The sequence below is a fragment of the Passer montanus genome, unplaced genomic scaffold, assembly GCF_014805655.1.
Source record: "Passer montanus isolate IOZ18808 unplaced genomic scaffold, ASM1480565v1 scaffold7, whole genome shotgun sequence".
NCBI lineage: Eukaryota > Metazoa > Chordata > Aves > Passeriformes > Passeridae > Passer > Passer montanus.
In genome coordinates, this window is record NW_024372147.1 from 1,704,121 (window position 1) to 1,721,530 (window position 17,410).

The window sequence follows — 17,410 nt, forward strand, 5'->3', positions numbered from 1 at the left end:
AAGTATTTGCAGTTTATAGAGCAGAAACAGAGGACTTCTGTTAGTTTTTCAGCCATGCTGAGAGGAGTAAGAATTATTGAGTCAGACCTCAGCTATTTTTTCCAAATCTCAGTAAATCTTAGCTGATCCTTGATACAAGATCTTGGTTAGGCACAACTAATTATTCATGTTATATGGGTGATTCAACCTTTTTTGGTTTAGCACCAGCAAAGAAATCAGTTGTAAGAACGTGGTCCAACAAACACCTTTCTTTCAATGGCAGCCATTTGTTTTTCTGACAGATTGAATTAATTCTAGAGCAGATCAAAAGCAAATCACTTAATTTTAAAGTCTTGGCTATGACCTTGCATACCTTTCTGTGTGAATATTTATAAATCATTAAATAATCATTGGATCTTTTCTCGCAAAGATGACCAAATACTAATTTGGCTTCAAGTAGCAGGTATATTCTGTTTTAGTAGCTGCGCATACAGACAACCAACAGTACTCCAGTCTTATTTCAAGCAGGGTGGAGACTGGGAAACAGAAACAGCAATAAAACTAGCTTTTGTACACAGTATATTTATGAATGAAATTACTAGAAAATATTTACATAACTAGTTGGTTCTGTCATTTTAAGAACAGCAAGAACAATATCTAAGCTTTTTATTCTATTCTGACTATTTCAAAACTGTAAAAATCATTCAGGGTGTTATTAAATTATTGTTATGTTGTTATTGTTATGTTATTATGTTATTATTTCATTTTTGCAGAAAAATTTAAGGAATTTATGTAATTCAATTGAAAAGCCACTGAAGAATTTTTAAAACATGGATTTTGGATATCATATTGTTCGTACTGCCAGTTTTGAGGTCTGATCTCTCAAGATTAAAAGAAGCCATATATTTCTTTTGGAAAAAAAGACATCACTTTTATATTGGATCATTTTTGTAGCCGAACTTTTGTTCTTCTTTAAGACTGTATTAACACCAGTAGTCATTATTGCAGAAGTTACAGGTGGAGGCACTAGACAGTTTATATATAGATAGCTTAACATGAAACTGGGCTGCTATTGAGATAGCTGCTGCTTACCAAATGGGTAAAACATAAGGCTTTCAAAGGGTTTTTTCTTTTCATTGGTTGGTGGCTGAACATTTTTTTCCCAGTGTTTCTCCTACTCTTACAACTGTCTTCCAGTTCCCAGTGCCCAGCTTTCCCTTTGTGATGGGTAGGGCTCCTAACAATTCTGCATTACAAATAAATGCTATCAATAATAATGATAGATGCTGCACCACATATGTTTATGGAAATTCTCTGGGAATCTCTGTGTGGGAAAGGGTTTGGAGTATGGTTTGAAAGGGGGTGGGCGGGGAGGTTGATTTTTTCATTATGTGATACTTGCTTTACAAATTAAATCAAGTATTCTTGTTCCAATTTAAGACTCATTTTGGTAGACTGGCTCATAAATCAAGCTCTGTTAAACACAGGCGTATTAATACATATATTTGCTATGAGATGTTGGTTTAATTTTGATTCTAGTTTAAAAATAATCCCTGATAAATTCAAACTATTGCTCTTTTTTGGCTAAACTTTTAAGTAAGACTATCAAGTGCACAGTATTTCACTAAAGAGATCTGTTTTTTTGAAATTTACTGCAATGTTCTCTTCTGATTTAATAACATGCTTTAATATTATTGTGATACTTAAATTGCTTCAGATCCCATTAATGTAAGACCTTCAGTTCTAGTTCCAGGTTTTCTTCCATTTTATTTTGCTTTGAGACACTAAATATTTCAGAATTTTATGTAAAAATATGATTACTGAGTAAACAGACTGTTTTTCCTCTTTAAAAATAATCATCACATATCCAGGCACAGATGTTTTATAACAATACAAGGTTTAGTGTTAAATTAAGTTAATTTACCACAATAGTCCTACCATAATGAAATGGGGATGTAAATATATATCTCTCAGTTTGCTCAGGCAAAAGCTTGAAAGGATCAGGTGGATTGCAACGGTAAATGGGATGAGAATTGAAAGGGATTTTTATGCTTTGTAAAACTGATGCCCTAAATGAAGTTTGGCAGCATTACTTATCCTATGATTGTCTCTAGGCAGCAGTTGTGGTGGTGTTCAATTTTGCTATGGTTCTGCTGATTTTCCCTGCTATCCTGAGCATGGACCTTTATCGTCGGGAAGACAGGAGACTGGACATATTTTGCTGTTTTACAAGGTGAGAGTTAGCAGTAGCTTTGTCCTTTCTGCGGTCACCAATCAGTGCATCCATTTCTCACCAGGAATGGGAGTTCTTCATTAAAGAAGAATGTTATTGTTACCATTTCATTGCTAGTGACTGGCTTACGTTTGCTACCTTGTTTTTTACTTGCCTGAAGGCAAAAGCTGAAATACATCTGCCTCCCTCTCTTCCCCCACATCCCCTTTCCCCCATACTTTTCCCTTCATTCCTACATATGTTAATTTTGACTGTTGGAGAACAACGTTCTGAAAGCAGATGAAAGATTCACTATTTAGGAATATCTTTAAGTGTTTTTAGAAGCTTATGATTTACTGCAAGGTGTCCAGTGCCAGTACTGGCTAATCTTGGAAAGCTGTACGTAACTCAGGATACTGAGAAGCCTGACTTAGAGTAAATCATTATGTGTTAATTTTTATGCTTTTATGCTTTTAAACCTAAATAAATAAACTGTGAAATGACTTCCCCTTAGGTGAGTTTTTCATAGCTCTATAAGGAATAATCACTACCATTACAGGATAATGCTTGATAAAGTGTCCTTTGTGGCTGCAGTAGTATTACAGAATGGTGATGCTGCCATTCTAAAGTGTGTACAAACATACTCTCACCTGATACACAGCCAGCTCTGAGCCTATAATGGATGTTAGGAGTCTGCTCTCATCAGTGGAGCCACTGCTTGGAAATGAAACATCTTTTCTACCTTAGTTTTTGCTTTTGACTGCAGAGAAGAGGATGAGCTACACTTCTACACATGTACTCCTACTGTCATAACCAAGATGTAGAGAATCTCTATTGGGATATTTTAGCCTTTTACATGCATCCAAGAGCTGGTAGTTTAATATTTCTTGTCAAAGGAAGAAAACATTTTACTAAATTCGTCTCTGAGAGCATGGTTAAAACAGGGAGTAGATCCCAAGCTATTTCTTATTCAGTCATAGTTCCAGAAAACAGCTGAATGTATCAGAGTATTGGAGCCCTGATTTTCAAGAATTCAGGACACTCAAACCTTCCATTTATTCCCTCATCTAAAGCTGCACCAAATGTGCATCAGAATTCAGCCCGTTTGCATGTGAAGAAATGCAGTTGGTGAGAGCTTGCTTTGATTAGGTAGGCAACATTCTGAATTCCTCTTGTTTTTGTAGGATTTGTGCACTTGATGAAAAATATCTGACACTGTTTAGTATTGTCCATTTGTCATTTCTCATGTAATGAGAAATGACATAATATATAAATGACCTGATATAATTATCAGGCTTGTCTCTGATAATTATATTTTTTAATATAAAATAGGTAACTGTTAGGGTCTTGCATAGACTAAAATAAAGGGAATACTTCAATTACTTCTGTGATTTTGTCTCTTCATATGGCCCACCCTTCCTAGGAATTAATCCTTTCATTAATATTTTAATGTTTTTCCGATTTATAAAATATTCAGTTAGTATATGGCAAATAATTTCAACCTGCCTCCCAAAAGTCTGAGATCGTATCCAGAAGGCCCAGGTATTATTTAACGCTTACTTTGTTTGCCCTGAACACAGGAACTAGCTATGTCATGCATTTCCCTCTTCATATAAATATCTTAATTCTCAGCATGGATGCAGAGATGCAAACTCACAGACTTATTGTGCATTCAGATGGTACAACTACCTGATAAGCATGTGTAATCAATGCAGTGATGTGTGTACATGTCAATGGCTTCAGACAGATGCTGGTTCCTTCTTCCTGGAGGCCAAGAAATCAGCACGTATTCTCAGGGCCCTACACTATATACCATGTCTGAGAGATGTTTCCTAAATGCACAGAACAAAATTAATATCTAAGCATTACACGTAATTAATATAAACTCTCCAATAGAAGTAGAAGCAATCTCAGATGAAAGCATGTTATCCTGTCTAGCCTGATTAAAATAAGGATCTGTCTCAATGCTATCAGATGGTTTTCTCTTCTCTTACAGCCCGTGTGTCACTAGAGTGATTCAGGTTGAGCCTCAAGCGTATGTGGAAAATGACAATACTTGCTACAGTCCTCCACCCCCATACAGCAGCCACAGTTTTGCGCACGAAACTCAGATTACAATGCAGTCCACAGTGCAGCTGCGTACAGAATATGATCCTCACACGCAGGTGTACTACACCACAGCAGAGCCTCGCTCAGAAATATCTGTTCAGCCAGTGACAGTGACACAAGATAACCTGAGCTGCCAGAGCCCAGAAAGCACAAGTTCGACGAGGGATTTACTTTCCCAATTCTCAGACTCCAGTATACATTGCCTTGAGCAACCCTGTACAAAGTGGACGCTCTCATCTTTTGCAGAAAAGCATTATGCTCCATTCCTCCTAAAACCAAAAGCTAAGGTAATCAGGGAGCTATTTACCTGGTTTGCAAAATTAGATTTCTGCCTTGTCCAGTTAAAAAAGTGGTTTTAAATATGGGGAATAAATACAACTCTGGTAACTAACAGTTTTTAATAATTTACAGTTGATTTCTTATTTTAGAAGTTTTATCTGGCAAGTGCTGTAGAGACATACTTAAAATATATGTTATGAGTGAGGGTTCTGTTGACTTTTAGTAACACAAGCTTGTGAACAGTGAAATTAATGTCACTTTTAAACTTTTCTACAATAGAAATTTCTCATCCATGATGCAGAGCTCTCCTTCAAGGAAGAACAAATGACATTAGTCTTGTAGTATATATATGCATGAGAAAAAGTCAGAAAAATAAAAGCTTGAAAGTACTGATAGATGTTAATTTTGAATTTGGCTTTGTAGTATGACATTATGAATTGTTAGCTCCTTTAGAAGCCTAAAACCAAATACATCTCTGTTTTCTATTGCAGATTGTGGTTATTTTTCTTTTTCTGGGTTTACTTGGGCTCAGCCTTTATGGAACTACCCGGGTGAGAGATGGACTAGATCTCACAGACATTGTACCACGGGAAACACGGGAATATGACTTTATTGCTGCACAGTTCAAGTACTTTTCATTCTACAACATGTATATTGTGACTCAGAAAGCAGACTATCCAAATGTCCAGCACTTACTGTACGAACTTCACAGAAGTTTCAGCAATGTGGCATATGTTTTGTTGGAAGAGGATAGGCAGCTCCCCAAAATGTGGTTGCACTACTTTCGAGACTGGCTGCAAGGTAAGAGCATTACAGAAACTTTTCCTAGTTTGTCAGAAAGAGCTGTTGTTCACAGTGGTATTGCTGTAATACAGTCACACAATTAAAGGCTCTGAGCAGTTGGGAGAATGCCTAGATGCTGCTTTGAACCCATGTGTGGTCTCACTCTTTGTCACTTATTTTCTTTGTGTTTAAGTTTACTCCCCAGTAAGACTGGGGGATTTATATCCATGCCATTCAGGTCTAAGCAGCTGATAAGGCATTATGCATTATGGCCAAATATGGCCCTGTGTCTTGGGTAAATAAATATTTGGTGAGTGTTTTCAGAGCAGAGAATGAAAAATCCCTGTCCGGTGGTGTATTGTGACACAGACTTAACTTTCAGCTCTTAAGTGATCTTACTGTCTACAACTGGGACTGCTGGCATGAAGAAAACTCAGTATGGCTTATGTGTTTTATTGGGCTAGGAACTTACTGCATAGTCCAGGTTTCTAATCAACTACACTCACCCTTTCTGTGGTGCTGCTTTTCTGTGCTGATAGGTGTGGAAAGATAAGAGAAGGCATCGCCTTTCAGGTACTGTGATGATAATTATATTGAAATTATTGATGATAATTATATTGAATATTGAAGATACTTTGACAGCCAACATACCCTGCCCAGGATTACTTTGGTGCTTTCTATTGGGAGAATTTCTAGGAAGCGTTTGCAAAAAAAAAATAAAAATTGTGCTGACCTGATGAGACTGTCAATTTTAAACTTAATTGTATACAGATGACCACTGCAGCCTGTGATTCTTAGAGAACATATAAGTAACTGTCAGTATCTGATGTATTTTATTCCTTCTGAAAATATGTTGAACAATATTAGGAAAGTAGATGCATGTAAGTGACAAATCTACACAAAATGAGGTTTCCCATGTGTTTAATGCATTCCTAAATAATGCAAAGCAGTATTTCAGCTATTAGCTTTGGGGGTTTTTAATGGTTTTTAAATACATTGGATCCATTCATTGCAGTCTACTTACTGGAAGCTTTATTTAAAATATTTTGCTCACATAAGCATATTGAGCTGTAAGGGATGGCATTACTGGCAGGAAGAAAATTCAACATAGCTAGATGTTTGCTGGATTGGAACCTTACTGTACTTGTTAGAATTCTAAGCAATCGTACTTCTACATGCTTTTCCAAAGTCCCTTAAACCTCTGCTGTTTACTTTGTTTCTTTTGTGGTTATTTTTTGCTGCTGTTCCAAAACAGTAGGAAAAAGTGTGTCTGGTGTCCCCCCTTTCTCTTTTTCCCCCTCCCCCACGAGGGAGATGGAAATCTGAGATTGTGTTCAGGAAGCTTTAATAGTGCTCAACCTCAGCACAGTCTGCCAACGATAAAGTCAGGAGGAGGTGCCCTTGGATCTGCTCCCTTGCAGGCTGCTCAAAGTGAAATGCTGGAGGCTGGCCCACTTGCTGTTACTCCCAGGAGTGCTCCCATTCCCAGTGCCCTTCTGTCAGGCACAGCACATACTTTCCCAAACCCCTTTCACTTTGGGTGCCTCCCTGTCCTCTTTGCAGTCCTTTGTGTCCCTCTTGCGCTAAGGACTGTTTCTGTGGCCAAGGGCGTGCATGTCCCCTCACACGGTATGCCCGTGCTCGTGTGTGTTCTGTGCACCCATGCTCTTCTCATAGCGGTGTTCATACTCTGTACTTAGCTCAGCACATAGTTACTTTTCCCCTCCAGTCCACATTAGCCAGCCTATTCTTATTTGTCCTCTGCTTTTCTTCCACTAGAGGAACAGTGTACGGTCCTGGTACCTGGGGCATACTGACAGGCTGTGTGGAGCTAAAATGTTGCAGCAATATAGTCAGGGTGACTCCAGGAAGCTGTAGTGACTTGCTGTTGTCCATGTGACATGGCAGTCCTGTGACAGGCTGTGGATTGGCCTTTTGATCACACACAGCTTTGGAATTAATCAGTATGATTATTAATTAGCATTTAGGTCTTATCCTTACCTCTCCTCCCCACCTTTTCTGAGGAGGTCACAATTAATACAACCCTGCTGCTTTGTAAAGTTGCAGGGCTCTTGGCACAGAGTGTGATTCTGCATTCACGGGGTTCTAAAGGAGGATGTTGAGATGTATCAATAGAAAGAGATTATATTTTCAAGTGGTACAGGGAATTGATGTTATGCTTGTCATAGTTGGGGAATTATTTAAAGGTGCATACTAACAGGCAGAGTAACACCTGATTGTTACCAACTGTGGCTGATGCTGAAAGAGTCAAGGGAAGGGAAGATGAAGATAGAATTTACAAACAAGGTGCAGATGAGAATCCTCTGTGAGGCAGAGCAATTCTGCTGGCATGGTTTTATGTGCTGGAAGGACTGGATAATCGAAGCAGGAACATTTGACCTGCATGGCTAATTCTTGCCGACTTGACTGTGAATCCAGTGCCAGAGGTTAATGGCTCAAGATGGCCTTCTGACACACACACATTTGTCCAGCAGAATGAAGGATGCAACAACATGTCAACAACCATTTTTTACCAAGAAAGCATCCTTGGTTTAGCTGTGCATTCTTCCTCATCTAAAAGCAGTGGAGTGTGCCTTTCAGTCTCATGCACTTCTCTTTTCAGAGATCCCTTTTATTTTGCTTTCTAATACTGTTATTGTTACCATATTTTCTGTTACTGAAAATGCAACAGAAGAAAAGTTTACACTAATCATTCATTTAAGCTGTAAATGTTAACACTGCTTTTGTTAGTGACCAAATGTAAATGAGGTAGCTTGGATTCCCTGACAGCTTCTAATTAGGCTTGTTTTTGCAAAGGGAAATCTTATCTGGTGTTTCAAGGTGGCAGCTGCTCACATGAGCTAGTATGAATTCCTTCCTCATCCCCACTCCAACATAATTTTTGATATTGTCACTTTCTTCTGAAGCACTAAGTGAAAGTGACTGCTTATGTAAAAAATCCATTGTACAAAGTTTTAAAAATTCCTTTAATTTTTGTAACTTTTCTGCAGAAAGATGTCAGCAAGACACTTTCCTCTTTCTGCTCAGGAACATATAATTTATCCCACTTACGATAGATCAAGTGTCTATTAAAATAATTATTATAAACATGTTTGCTTTGAAAGCAGCAAAATCTACTACAAATTTTGAAGTGTAATGGCAAATTTTACTTCTTGCAAGTTTGAAATTCTTCAGAAATTAAGTACAACTGCCAGTGTTTTCTTAATACTCTTTCTGTAGACTTTCAGTTTCAGCAAGGTGAATTATAAAATGACCTGAAACAAAATGTTTAAGCTAGAAGAATAAAAGTGTAAAAGGGAGCAGGGTTTGAAGGATGACCTAACTTGTGAGAACAGGGGAGCAGGGGAATGTGGTAGAGATGTAAGAGAGCTGAGTTTTCACCCACTGCAGTAATGTTTCCAAGTACATGCCCTTTTTTGCAACCTCATGGTATGTCACATGCCAATGGATTTGTTTATTATTGTGTCTGTGGAGCCCCCTGACAGGAGTGGGATGTTTATGTGAAAGCTCTGCCCTGATGTGCTGTCTATCATAGCAGTTTGTGTGCTCCTTCTGTGGAAGGGAGACGCTTCTACTGGAAGTTACACTGTTCTTAGGTAATCTCCTTCTTTTCCATGTGCTTTTTTGACAGCATCCTCTTCACTTTCCAAAGTCATTGTGTTTCTTGTCACTGATATGATAGCCCAAATACTCTCACCTGGCCACTTTGTGAGAAACTGATGTGGAGCTGGACTTGGCACAGAAGGGATGGATTGGTATTTTTGCGTACTCATACCAGTGTTTCCCCGCCTCTGCAGTGCTAGCAAGCAGTGCTTTTTTCAAAAGAAACCTTAAAGTCCTTTGGTGATGTCAGAAAACCTGACTGCAAATTGTCCTCCTCCTGGAGCAGTGCTAGAGGACTGCATGCAGAGATCTGGCAGTCTTCTTTCATAATTTGGTTCTCAACCTGTTGGCTTCACATGATTTGACATGGTTTAGTGAGACAGCATGGCAGTTTTCCAAGGAGGAGAGGATGAGTTTGTCAATGGGAATGGGTACGCTGCCCCGAGACAGTGTCAGCTGGGTGCATTTTCTCTTCCAGTGCTCTTATCTCAGTACAGCTGTAGCTAACCTATCCAGCCTGCAGCGATGGTTTTCATTATGGCTCCTCGGCCCAGCTGTGAGGTGGGTCGATGATTTCCTCCACCACCACTCCCCCGGCCTTTTTCTTCCCTTCCCTGGACATGCGGTTTGTCATCTGCATGCACAGAGCCTCCTTGAACTGGGCTGTGGCTTCCTGTACTAAATCTGATCCAAATTTCTGCTGTGAGGTGTTCCCTCCCTCTTGAAGGGTGGCAAGGAGGAAAATAACAGTTGAGAGTGAATAGGTGTTGGCTGTGATCTTTACATGTGCTGGCAGCAGATCCCATGACTTGTATTAGCTGCACAAGTTGAACAGATGGAACAAATTGACAAAATCGTGTTCACTCACGCTGTGCTTGAGGAGCAGCTGAGTTGCTGTTTGAAGTTGAAAGTTTGAGTGTTTTTCTCCCCGCTCGTAGTGGAATTTCTGGTTATAGTGTAGAAGCTATTGCCCCAGTGCTCTGCAGTAGCTCAAAACAGTAATGAGAGCGGTGTGTGTCCTTCTCTGTGGCTCTGTGCACTCAGCCAGGGTTTTGGTAAGGCAGAGGCTAGTAAGGAGAACATTTCCCTACTACATAATAGACTTATGCCTCCTCTGGTGGCAAGATGGTGAAGCTGGATGAAGGCTGAGGTCAGCCCTTTTCTGTTCTAAGCAAGATTAACTGTTTCCCATACACTTCTCCAAGTGGGGAAGACCTTTAATTTCCCTTGAGGGGAAGCCATTTTTGCCAATTCACAAGGCATCTGCAGCTTGCTAGCTCAACTTTGCTGGTCTGCACAACCTAGGAACTCCTAGGGCATCTCCCTTGCATTTTCTTGCTTCCCCTGCCTTTCTTTGGGGAAAATATTGGACATGCAACTGACACTTCCCACACACTGTCAGTGTGGAGCCCCAAATTTAGGAGGAACCCGGTCAATAATTTTCATCCTGATTCAGCTATGAAAAAGCATCATTACTCTTTCTCCTTCTGAAACTTGTTTATAATAGTGATTATTCACCTGCTTATTTTGTCTCTCCCTTGTCTCTCTTAACTCCTCAGGACTTCAGGATGCATTTGACAGTGACTGGGAAACTGGGAAGATCACTTACAACAGCTATAAAAATGGTTCTGATGATGCTGTTTTGGCTTACAAACTCTTGGTACAAACAGGCAACCAAGCAAAACCCATTGACATCAGCCAGGTAGTGTATTGGAGTCCATGCTGGGTTACACAACAATACACGAGTCATCTGGAGCAGGGGAAGGTGCAAAGTCTACAGAGGTTGTAGTTTCCTTTTTCCCGCTCAAGGAGCTCAATGTCTGAATTTTGCCTTTCTTGTATGGCCTCGCTGATGTTGCTGAAGCCACTCCTCAGATGCACCATAATAGTCTATGTTGCAAAATCTTCAAATCAACATGGCAAATACCAGTCCTAGATTGTTACTGGGTGGTGTGTATTTTGTGCTCCCATGCCAGACATGCTCAGTTTCCATGGAAATTGTTGTGAAAAATACATCTCTGCATCCATAGGTGTATGGAGTTTAGTCCTATGCTGGACGTTTGCAATTATATGTTTTGTTCCTACTGATTTGTTCAAAGGAGAACATTTAAAAAAATATACTGATGAATTATAGTGGAAGGAGACTGAAATGATTACATGCAGTATCATATTCTTGTACCACCATCACTAAATACATCTGAAGTGCTGTAGAACTACAAATGGCAGTTGTTAAAGCTGACTAAATAAAATATGCCTGAGGTTACCACAGCATATGACTGCATTTGCTGTAGCCATTTGTAAGTGGAAATACATTAGGAATGACTCCTTACACTAAAATTAGATTTCAAATGCTGAAGAAGAAATTCTTCAATAACATACCTTCTCTTCTCTGAGAGTCATCATCAACTCACTGTGCTTTCAGGCAGAAAAATAGTGTTTTTAATGAGCTTCTTGGCAGTTCTGCTTACTGTCTTTCTTTTTTCTTCCTGGCATTAAAGGTGACAGATTTACAGAGTACATTGTTCAAAGTTACTGTAGTGTGTGAAACACACTGCTGTATAGCAACATGCAACATGCTGTCAGGTCTGAATGAAGCTTCAGCAATGAATTAGGCAAAGAAAGGGAGTCGAAGAGAAAACCTTCAGTGAGATTTTGTTTAGCAGAGTGTACCAGGTACGCTGTGGAACAAATGCAATTGGACTGCAGCTGCTGATATAATTTCCTGTGCCTGGGAGGGAGAAAAGTGTGGTGCACCCACAGGGGTTGAGCGCTGTACTGTGCAGTTCCAGAGACAGCTTGAAGACATACAGTTGTTGCATATCCTGTGGACTAATTGAATCCAGATCCTTGGAATCCAACTTTTTTTTTTTTTTAAACTGCTGTCACTGTTGTTTTTCATTTCATTAAAAAGACCTGGAACTGGAGCTCAGCCAGAATTTTAAATAAACAAAACAAAAAGCCCCAGTAATACTTTTCACCCATGGAGTCCTCTGTAAGAGCTCTGGCTGTGCAGGATTTGGCTAACAGAACCCTGGAAATATACCACTACTGTTTACCCCACAGATGCATTTGCCCACAGTGACCCAAGTAACACGGGGCAGTCGTCTGCTTTTTTGACGCTGGGCATTTTCTGAATACGTAGGTCATAGGAGGCAAGTGTTAGCAAAATTTATACAGATGTTGTTTTATTTTTATAGCTCTCCTCCATTTACTGGGTGGCATTTCCTTCAGTGTTAACAACAGAGGTTAACTGCACACAGACATGTATAGGGACTCTTGCCAGGTTTTCTTTCCGTGTCTTTAAATATGTTTCTCCAACTTAGTTGTTTTTCATTCTTGGCTGCAGTCTTTCAGAATTTGGATTTAATTGGTTCAATGTATTCTGGAACCATCTGTTGATTTACTGGTTATTGCAAATATTATATGAGTACTAATTTATAAATAACCACTGTCACTGCATTTTCTTAGATTTTGCTTTTGTTGTTCAGCAATAGTTTACTGATAAGTCCTTTCCAGTGAAGATTCATGTCCTTTTCATTTGCTTTTACCCTTCTATACGTGTGTTGCGTCTCCAGGCCATTTGTTGTAAGCATTATGGCAAGAGCGCTGAAAGCAAAACTTACTCTGAAAGCCTTCTAATTTTTTCCCATTTTGCAGTTGACTAAACAGCGTCTGGTGGATGCGGATGGAATCATTAACCCAAATGCTTTCTACATCTACCTGACAGCCTGGGTTAGCAATGACCCTGTGGCGTATGCTGCCTCGCAAGCCAACATCCGCCCGCACCGCCCAGAGTGGGTCCATGACAAAGCAGACTACATGCCAGAAACACGGCTGAGGAGTAAGTTCTGTAGGATGTTAAGATGAAACACTTTACATGAGTGCCCCCACTCCTTCCTTCCAGCACCAGTAACCCCTGATGCTGCACGGGGCTCAGAAGGATAAGCAGAAGACATTGTGTTATGCTGTAGTCATAGGAGATTGAAGCACTGCTGAGACTGTGACACCATTGCAGGGTTTTATCATATTGAATAATGAGTTATAGAACAGTTTAAAGCTCTAAAAAATTATAGTAAGCATTGCTTTTTAAAGTGTTACCTGATAGTTCTGTCTGTGTGAGAAACCTGGGCATTTAATGAAATTCCTTCTTAAGTTATTCTGAAATTTCTTTACTGAAATTCTATCATGGTTGTTCTCAATTCTTAATATCTAAGAAATTTTTACCAAGGTAATTCATACACTAAGCTACTACACTGATATCATACAAGAGCTAGAGGGATTGGGGGAGAAATCCCACTTCACACCATTCACTGTTTTCCTGGCACCAATACCAAAAGCTGGCTTTGATTCAGCTTTCAGTTGAGGATTGCTAGTTGGACACCAGTAGGGAAGGGGAGAGGGCATATAGGGGACAACTGGTGCTCTTGGAAATGTGGTTGGATAACCATGCTTCAGTGTATCCAAACCCTAGAGCTTTGTGGCAGTCGGCCAAGTTTGTCTTAATGAAAATTTATAGTTGAGATTATAATAGGGCAAATCATGTTAAGCAAGTCAACTGAATGAAGCTGCAGGGTTAGAACACACAATGGCAGTAACCAAAAGCTTGCTGAAGAAGCCTTTTCTTTTCTAGTCATAGAGGAGACCTCGCATTACGCTCAAAAAGAAGTATGGAGAGTATTGGTTTGTCAAATTTTTAAGAGATAAAATGTTATGTATTTCCTTGGTAAGCCATTATTTCTATATTATGGGGATTTTTCCTCCACTATTTTCCATCTGAATGTGGATTTCTGCATCTGAATTTCCAAATATTTGATGGAAATCTTTAAAAAACAACCAACCTACTCAAGCCTAATTTTTTTCTAGTTTTGTGTCAGTGAATCTCAGTTAATCTCAGGGAAGGACCTTTGATTTTGAAGAAACTGCATAAAAGAGGAGCATTTAGATAAAATTTTTTAATTGTGTGATTGTCTACTCTTATGTTGCAGTTAGGGATTTTTGACTAGGTATTCAGTAAAAAGCACTATAACATTGATCAGGATTAAATACATGGATTGAAAGATAACGGTTAAGTTATACATAACTGAACTTGGTGGAGACTGTGTTTGTCCAGTCACACTGCATGATAAAATAGAGTAATCTCAGGTACTGTTTCCAGTTTCTCTTTATTGGAGAGTTTTAAAACTATAATTAATTCCAAACAAGTAAATTCAAATTTGCCACCTTTTATGCATTTTGCTGTGAAGAATAAAATGTTTTGCTAACCCTGGTCTCTGTATATCATCTTCTTCCCATAAGTGCATTTTAACACTGCTGTCATTTTCCTAGTTCCAGCAGCCGAGCCGATAGAATATGCTCAGTTTCCTTTCTACCTCAATGGATTGCGTGAAACTTCTGACTTTGTGGAGGCTATCGAGAAAGTGAGAGCTATCTGTAATAACTACAGCAGCTTGGGGATCTCCAGCTACCCTAATGGTTACCCATTTCTCTTCTGGGAGCAGTACATTGGACTTCGTCACTGGCTCCTCTTATCCATTAGTGTGGTTTTAGCTTGCACGTTTCTGGTGTGTGCCCTCTTCCTCCTAAACCCCTGGACAGCTGGGATCATTGTAAGTTTATTATAAGGGTCTTTGTTGAAGTCAAATTCCTTTCAGCATAGCTCTTGCTGTAGTCGGGAAGGTTTTGTTTATGTCTGGGCCTCTGGTGGAGTATGTATATTGCATCATTCATTATATATTTATTCAACTTGAGGGGGTAGGGTTCATGCTGAAGGTACAAACCTTAATAGCCTTAATCTTCTGGCCACCTTTTTTGCAGGTTTAAAGGTTTCTTAGAAAGGTACATAAACTTTTACCCATGCTCAAATATACACTAACATAAGAAATAAAGACACAGAGGAAAATTAAGAGCTTTATTAAAACAATTTCAAATTCTGTATTCCTTCTCTTCTTTTGTCACACATAATTATTTTTCAAGGCAGTTGCTTAAGACTAACTTGTCTGTAAATTTTCCCAGCCATTTCTGAATGCAGTATTTCCGGAAAAAACTGCAGCACTTATGTTGTAGGGTACAAACTGTGGAAAGCCTGTAACTGAGCGAGGAGAAAGAGCATAAAATCATAAACTGCAGAGAATACTCCTCCATGCTTTCTGCAAGGCACCAAAAGCCTCTCAGTAAACATTCAAGTTAAATTGAATGATGATGTCCCTAATGTTTAAATTCCATAAACTATTGTATGGTTTATAAAAAGCCAGAAGTAGAAAAGCATAAAACAGTTACTAGGTTTTTTAATGTACATTTATATGACAGGTATGTTAAAAGGTAAATGTTTAGTCTAGAATATTTTTCATAGCACCTTATCAAGCAATTTATGTTATTATTCTTGATTCATTAGCTTATAAAATCATTTATTGTAGTGCATACTTTTTCTCCTTTGGTAAAGGAGTTTATTTTCCGAGTCCACCATTGCTTTTATAAGTGTGTCTATTTTTCTTTTTTTTCCCCTGCTTGGTTTTAGCTACTTTTAAAGTTCATTCTCCAGATTTCCTTCCCTCACTTTTCCTCAGTTTTTTTTTTTTTACAAGGTAGATGAAAGAAAAATAAAAGCTTCCTCTTATATTTAACTGTTCACTTTGTCCATGTCAATCCCCTCCAAATACCTTAAAAGCTGAGAGTCCCTCTGTAACCTGAGACTCACCAACTGATTATGGCATTCAGTTTCTTCTGTGCTTTAGACATACTCACTTATATTTGCAGGTCTACAAAAGAATTCAAATACAGGTAGTTGAAAGATGCTTTTTCTGGAAGCATTGTCTGAAAGATGGGTGAAAAAGACAAATGTACTTTTTGTGAGTGTCCATGATAAGGAGGAATAAATGGTTTTTCAGTTCACTGATGGATTGTAACCAGTACAAAGCTGGTGCTTCATGTGTTAATTGGTTCTTAAGGTGTAATTTAGACTGGCATGTAGCAGCATTCGTTGCCATTCAGAATAATGAAACAAGTAAGAGCAGCTTGTCTTTGGGAATATACGGTGGCTTTGAGGAATATGTCCTATGGTAACCATGTTGTTTGGAAATGTCTCCTCGTTGTCTGGAGTGTAAGAAAATACTAACAGATGTTTGAAATCATCTAGGTGGTGGTGCTGGCGCTGATGACTGTGGAGCTGTTTGGCATGATGGGTCTGATTGGAATAAAGCTGAGTGCAGTGCCTGTGGTTATCCTGATTGCTTCTGTTGGCATTGGTGTGGAATTCACTGTTCATGTCGCTTTGGTATGTAAAATCAAGAAGCATTTTAAAAAGTCTTAAAATAAAATGGTGGCAGTGTTCAAATCACAAATCCTTACAGTTTCTTGTCAGTGACATGATTCTCAGAAGGAAAATGGTCACAGTTTTGTGTACCTTTCTGTTTGTCTCAATGGAACGGAGTTGATCTTGATGAGGTGGTTCCTGACTATTGAGTCAGTCTCCCAGAAGACAAGAAAGAATTAACTGTGATACCTGTTTGTTTGATTAATGCAATTATATAGAGAAAAGAGAGATCTTAAATCACCTAGCTTCACTCCAGACTCTCATGATCCTTGTCTGAAGCCTCAGTGTTGCTGCATCACCCTTACACAGCTTTTTGTTGCCTCTTGCATGTAGATTCTCTGTCTTGCAAAAGAGAATTCTTCAGATGAGTTTTTCAAAATCAGATCTTGTCATTTGGTATTTTTGGACTTCTTGAATGTGAACATGTTTGAATTAGTTCTGTTTGTAAAATTTGCACCTTCTTTTCAGAAGCCATTGGCTAATAATAGTGGGCACAGACATGCAGTCTGTGGGAAACTATTTTTCTACTGTTTTTCTAGTGGTTTAGATGATGTACAGAGTTAGCGCACATAAAGTCACCCTAAATGAAAATAATCATTTTGAGAAAAACCAAAGTGGAAATAGGATAAGGTTAAAGAGGAGCAATTGGATCCCTCAAGTGATGACATCTTTTTTTCCCCTGCTGATACAGATAGACTTTTGGAGGTAAATGAATTTGCTAGGACTCGGAATCATTTGGGAAGTGTTAGTGTAGATTAGGAAGAAAGAAATGACAGCTTTTTAGTATTGAGGACTTAAAACAGAAAAAATGGAACAAAAAAAAAGAGGACAAAACAGTTGTTTCTAGATGGGAAGAAACAAACTTAATTTAGAGGACTTTACTGATCACCTGTGCCTGAAGGTAAAATGCCAAGCAAACTGAAAATAGTGGTTTTCTCACATTGACCCTGGAGATAAAAGCTTTGGAACATATAAATAGTCAAATCAGTGTTGTATAAACCAAAAAGTTAGTGCTGGAACTTTTAATGCCGAATTTAACTGAGTTTGAGAGTGGTTCACAATCCAGTAGTGGGTCAGTTTTTTGCTATTGCTTGTGAATTGTGATCTTGTTTTTT

At 38.8% G+C, this 17,410-nt stretch overlaps 1 protein-coding gene across 2 annotated transcripts in view; it reads left to right on the forward strand.

Annotated features, from left to right (window-relative positions):
- PTCH1 (patched 1) overlaps positions 1 to 17,410 on the forward strand; it is a 68,294-nt gene that overhangs the window by 39,082 nt on the left and 11,802 nt on the right. The window contains exons 13-19 of one of the 2 annotated variants that reach the window (XM_039729739.1): positions 2,094 to 2,212; positions 4,188 to 4,587; positions 5,071 to 5,380; positions 10,546 to 10,688; positions 12,644 to 12,827; positions 14,312 to 14,592; positions 16,119 to 16,256. In XM_039729739.1, the coding sequence (XP_039585673.1) occupies positions 2,094 to 2,212; positions 4,188 to 4,587; positions 5,071 to 5,380; positions 10,546 to 10,688; positions 12,644 to 12,827; positions 14,312 to 14,592; positions 16,119 to 16,256 (1,575 nt within the window). The remainder of the gene's footprint in view (positions 1 to 2,093; positions 2,213 to 4,187; positions 4,588 to 5,070; positions 5,381 to 10,545; positions 10,689 to 12,643; positions 12,828 to 14,311; positions 14,593 to 16,118; positions 16,257 to 17,410) is intronic. The other variant, XM_039729741.1, reaches the window with a different exon arrangement.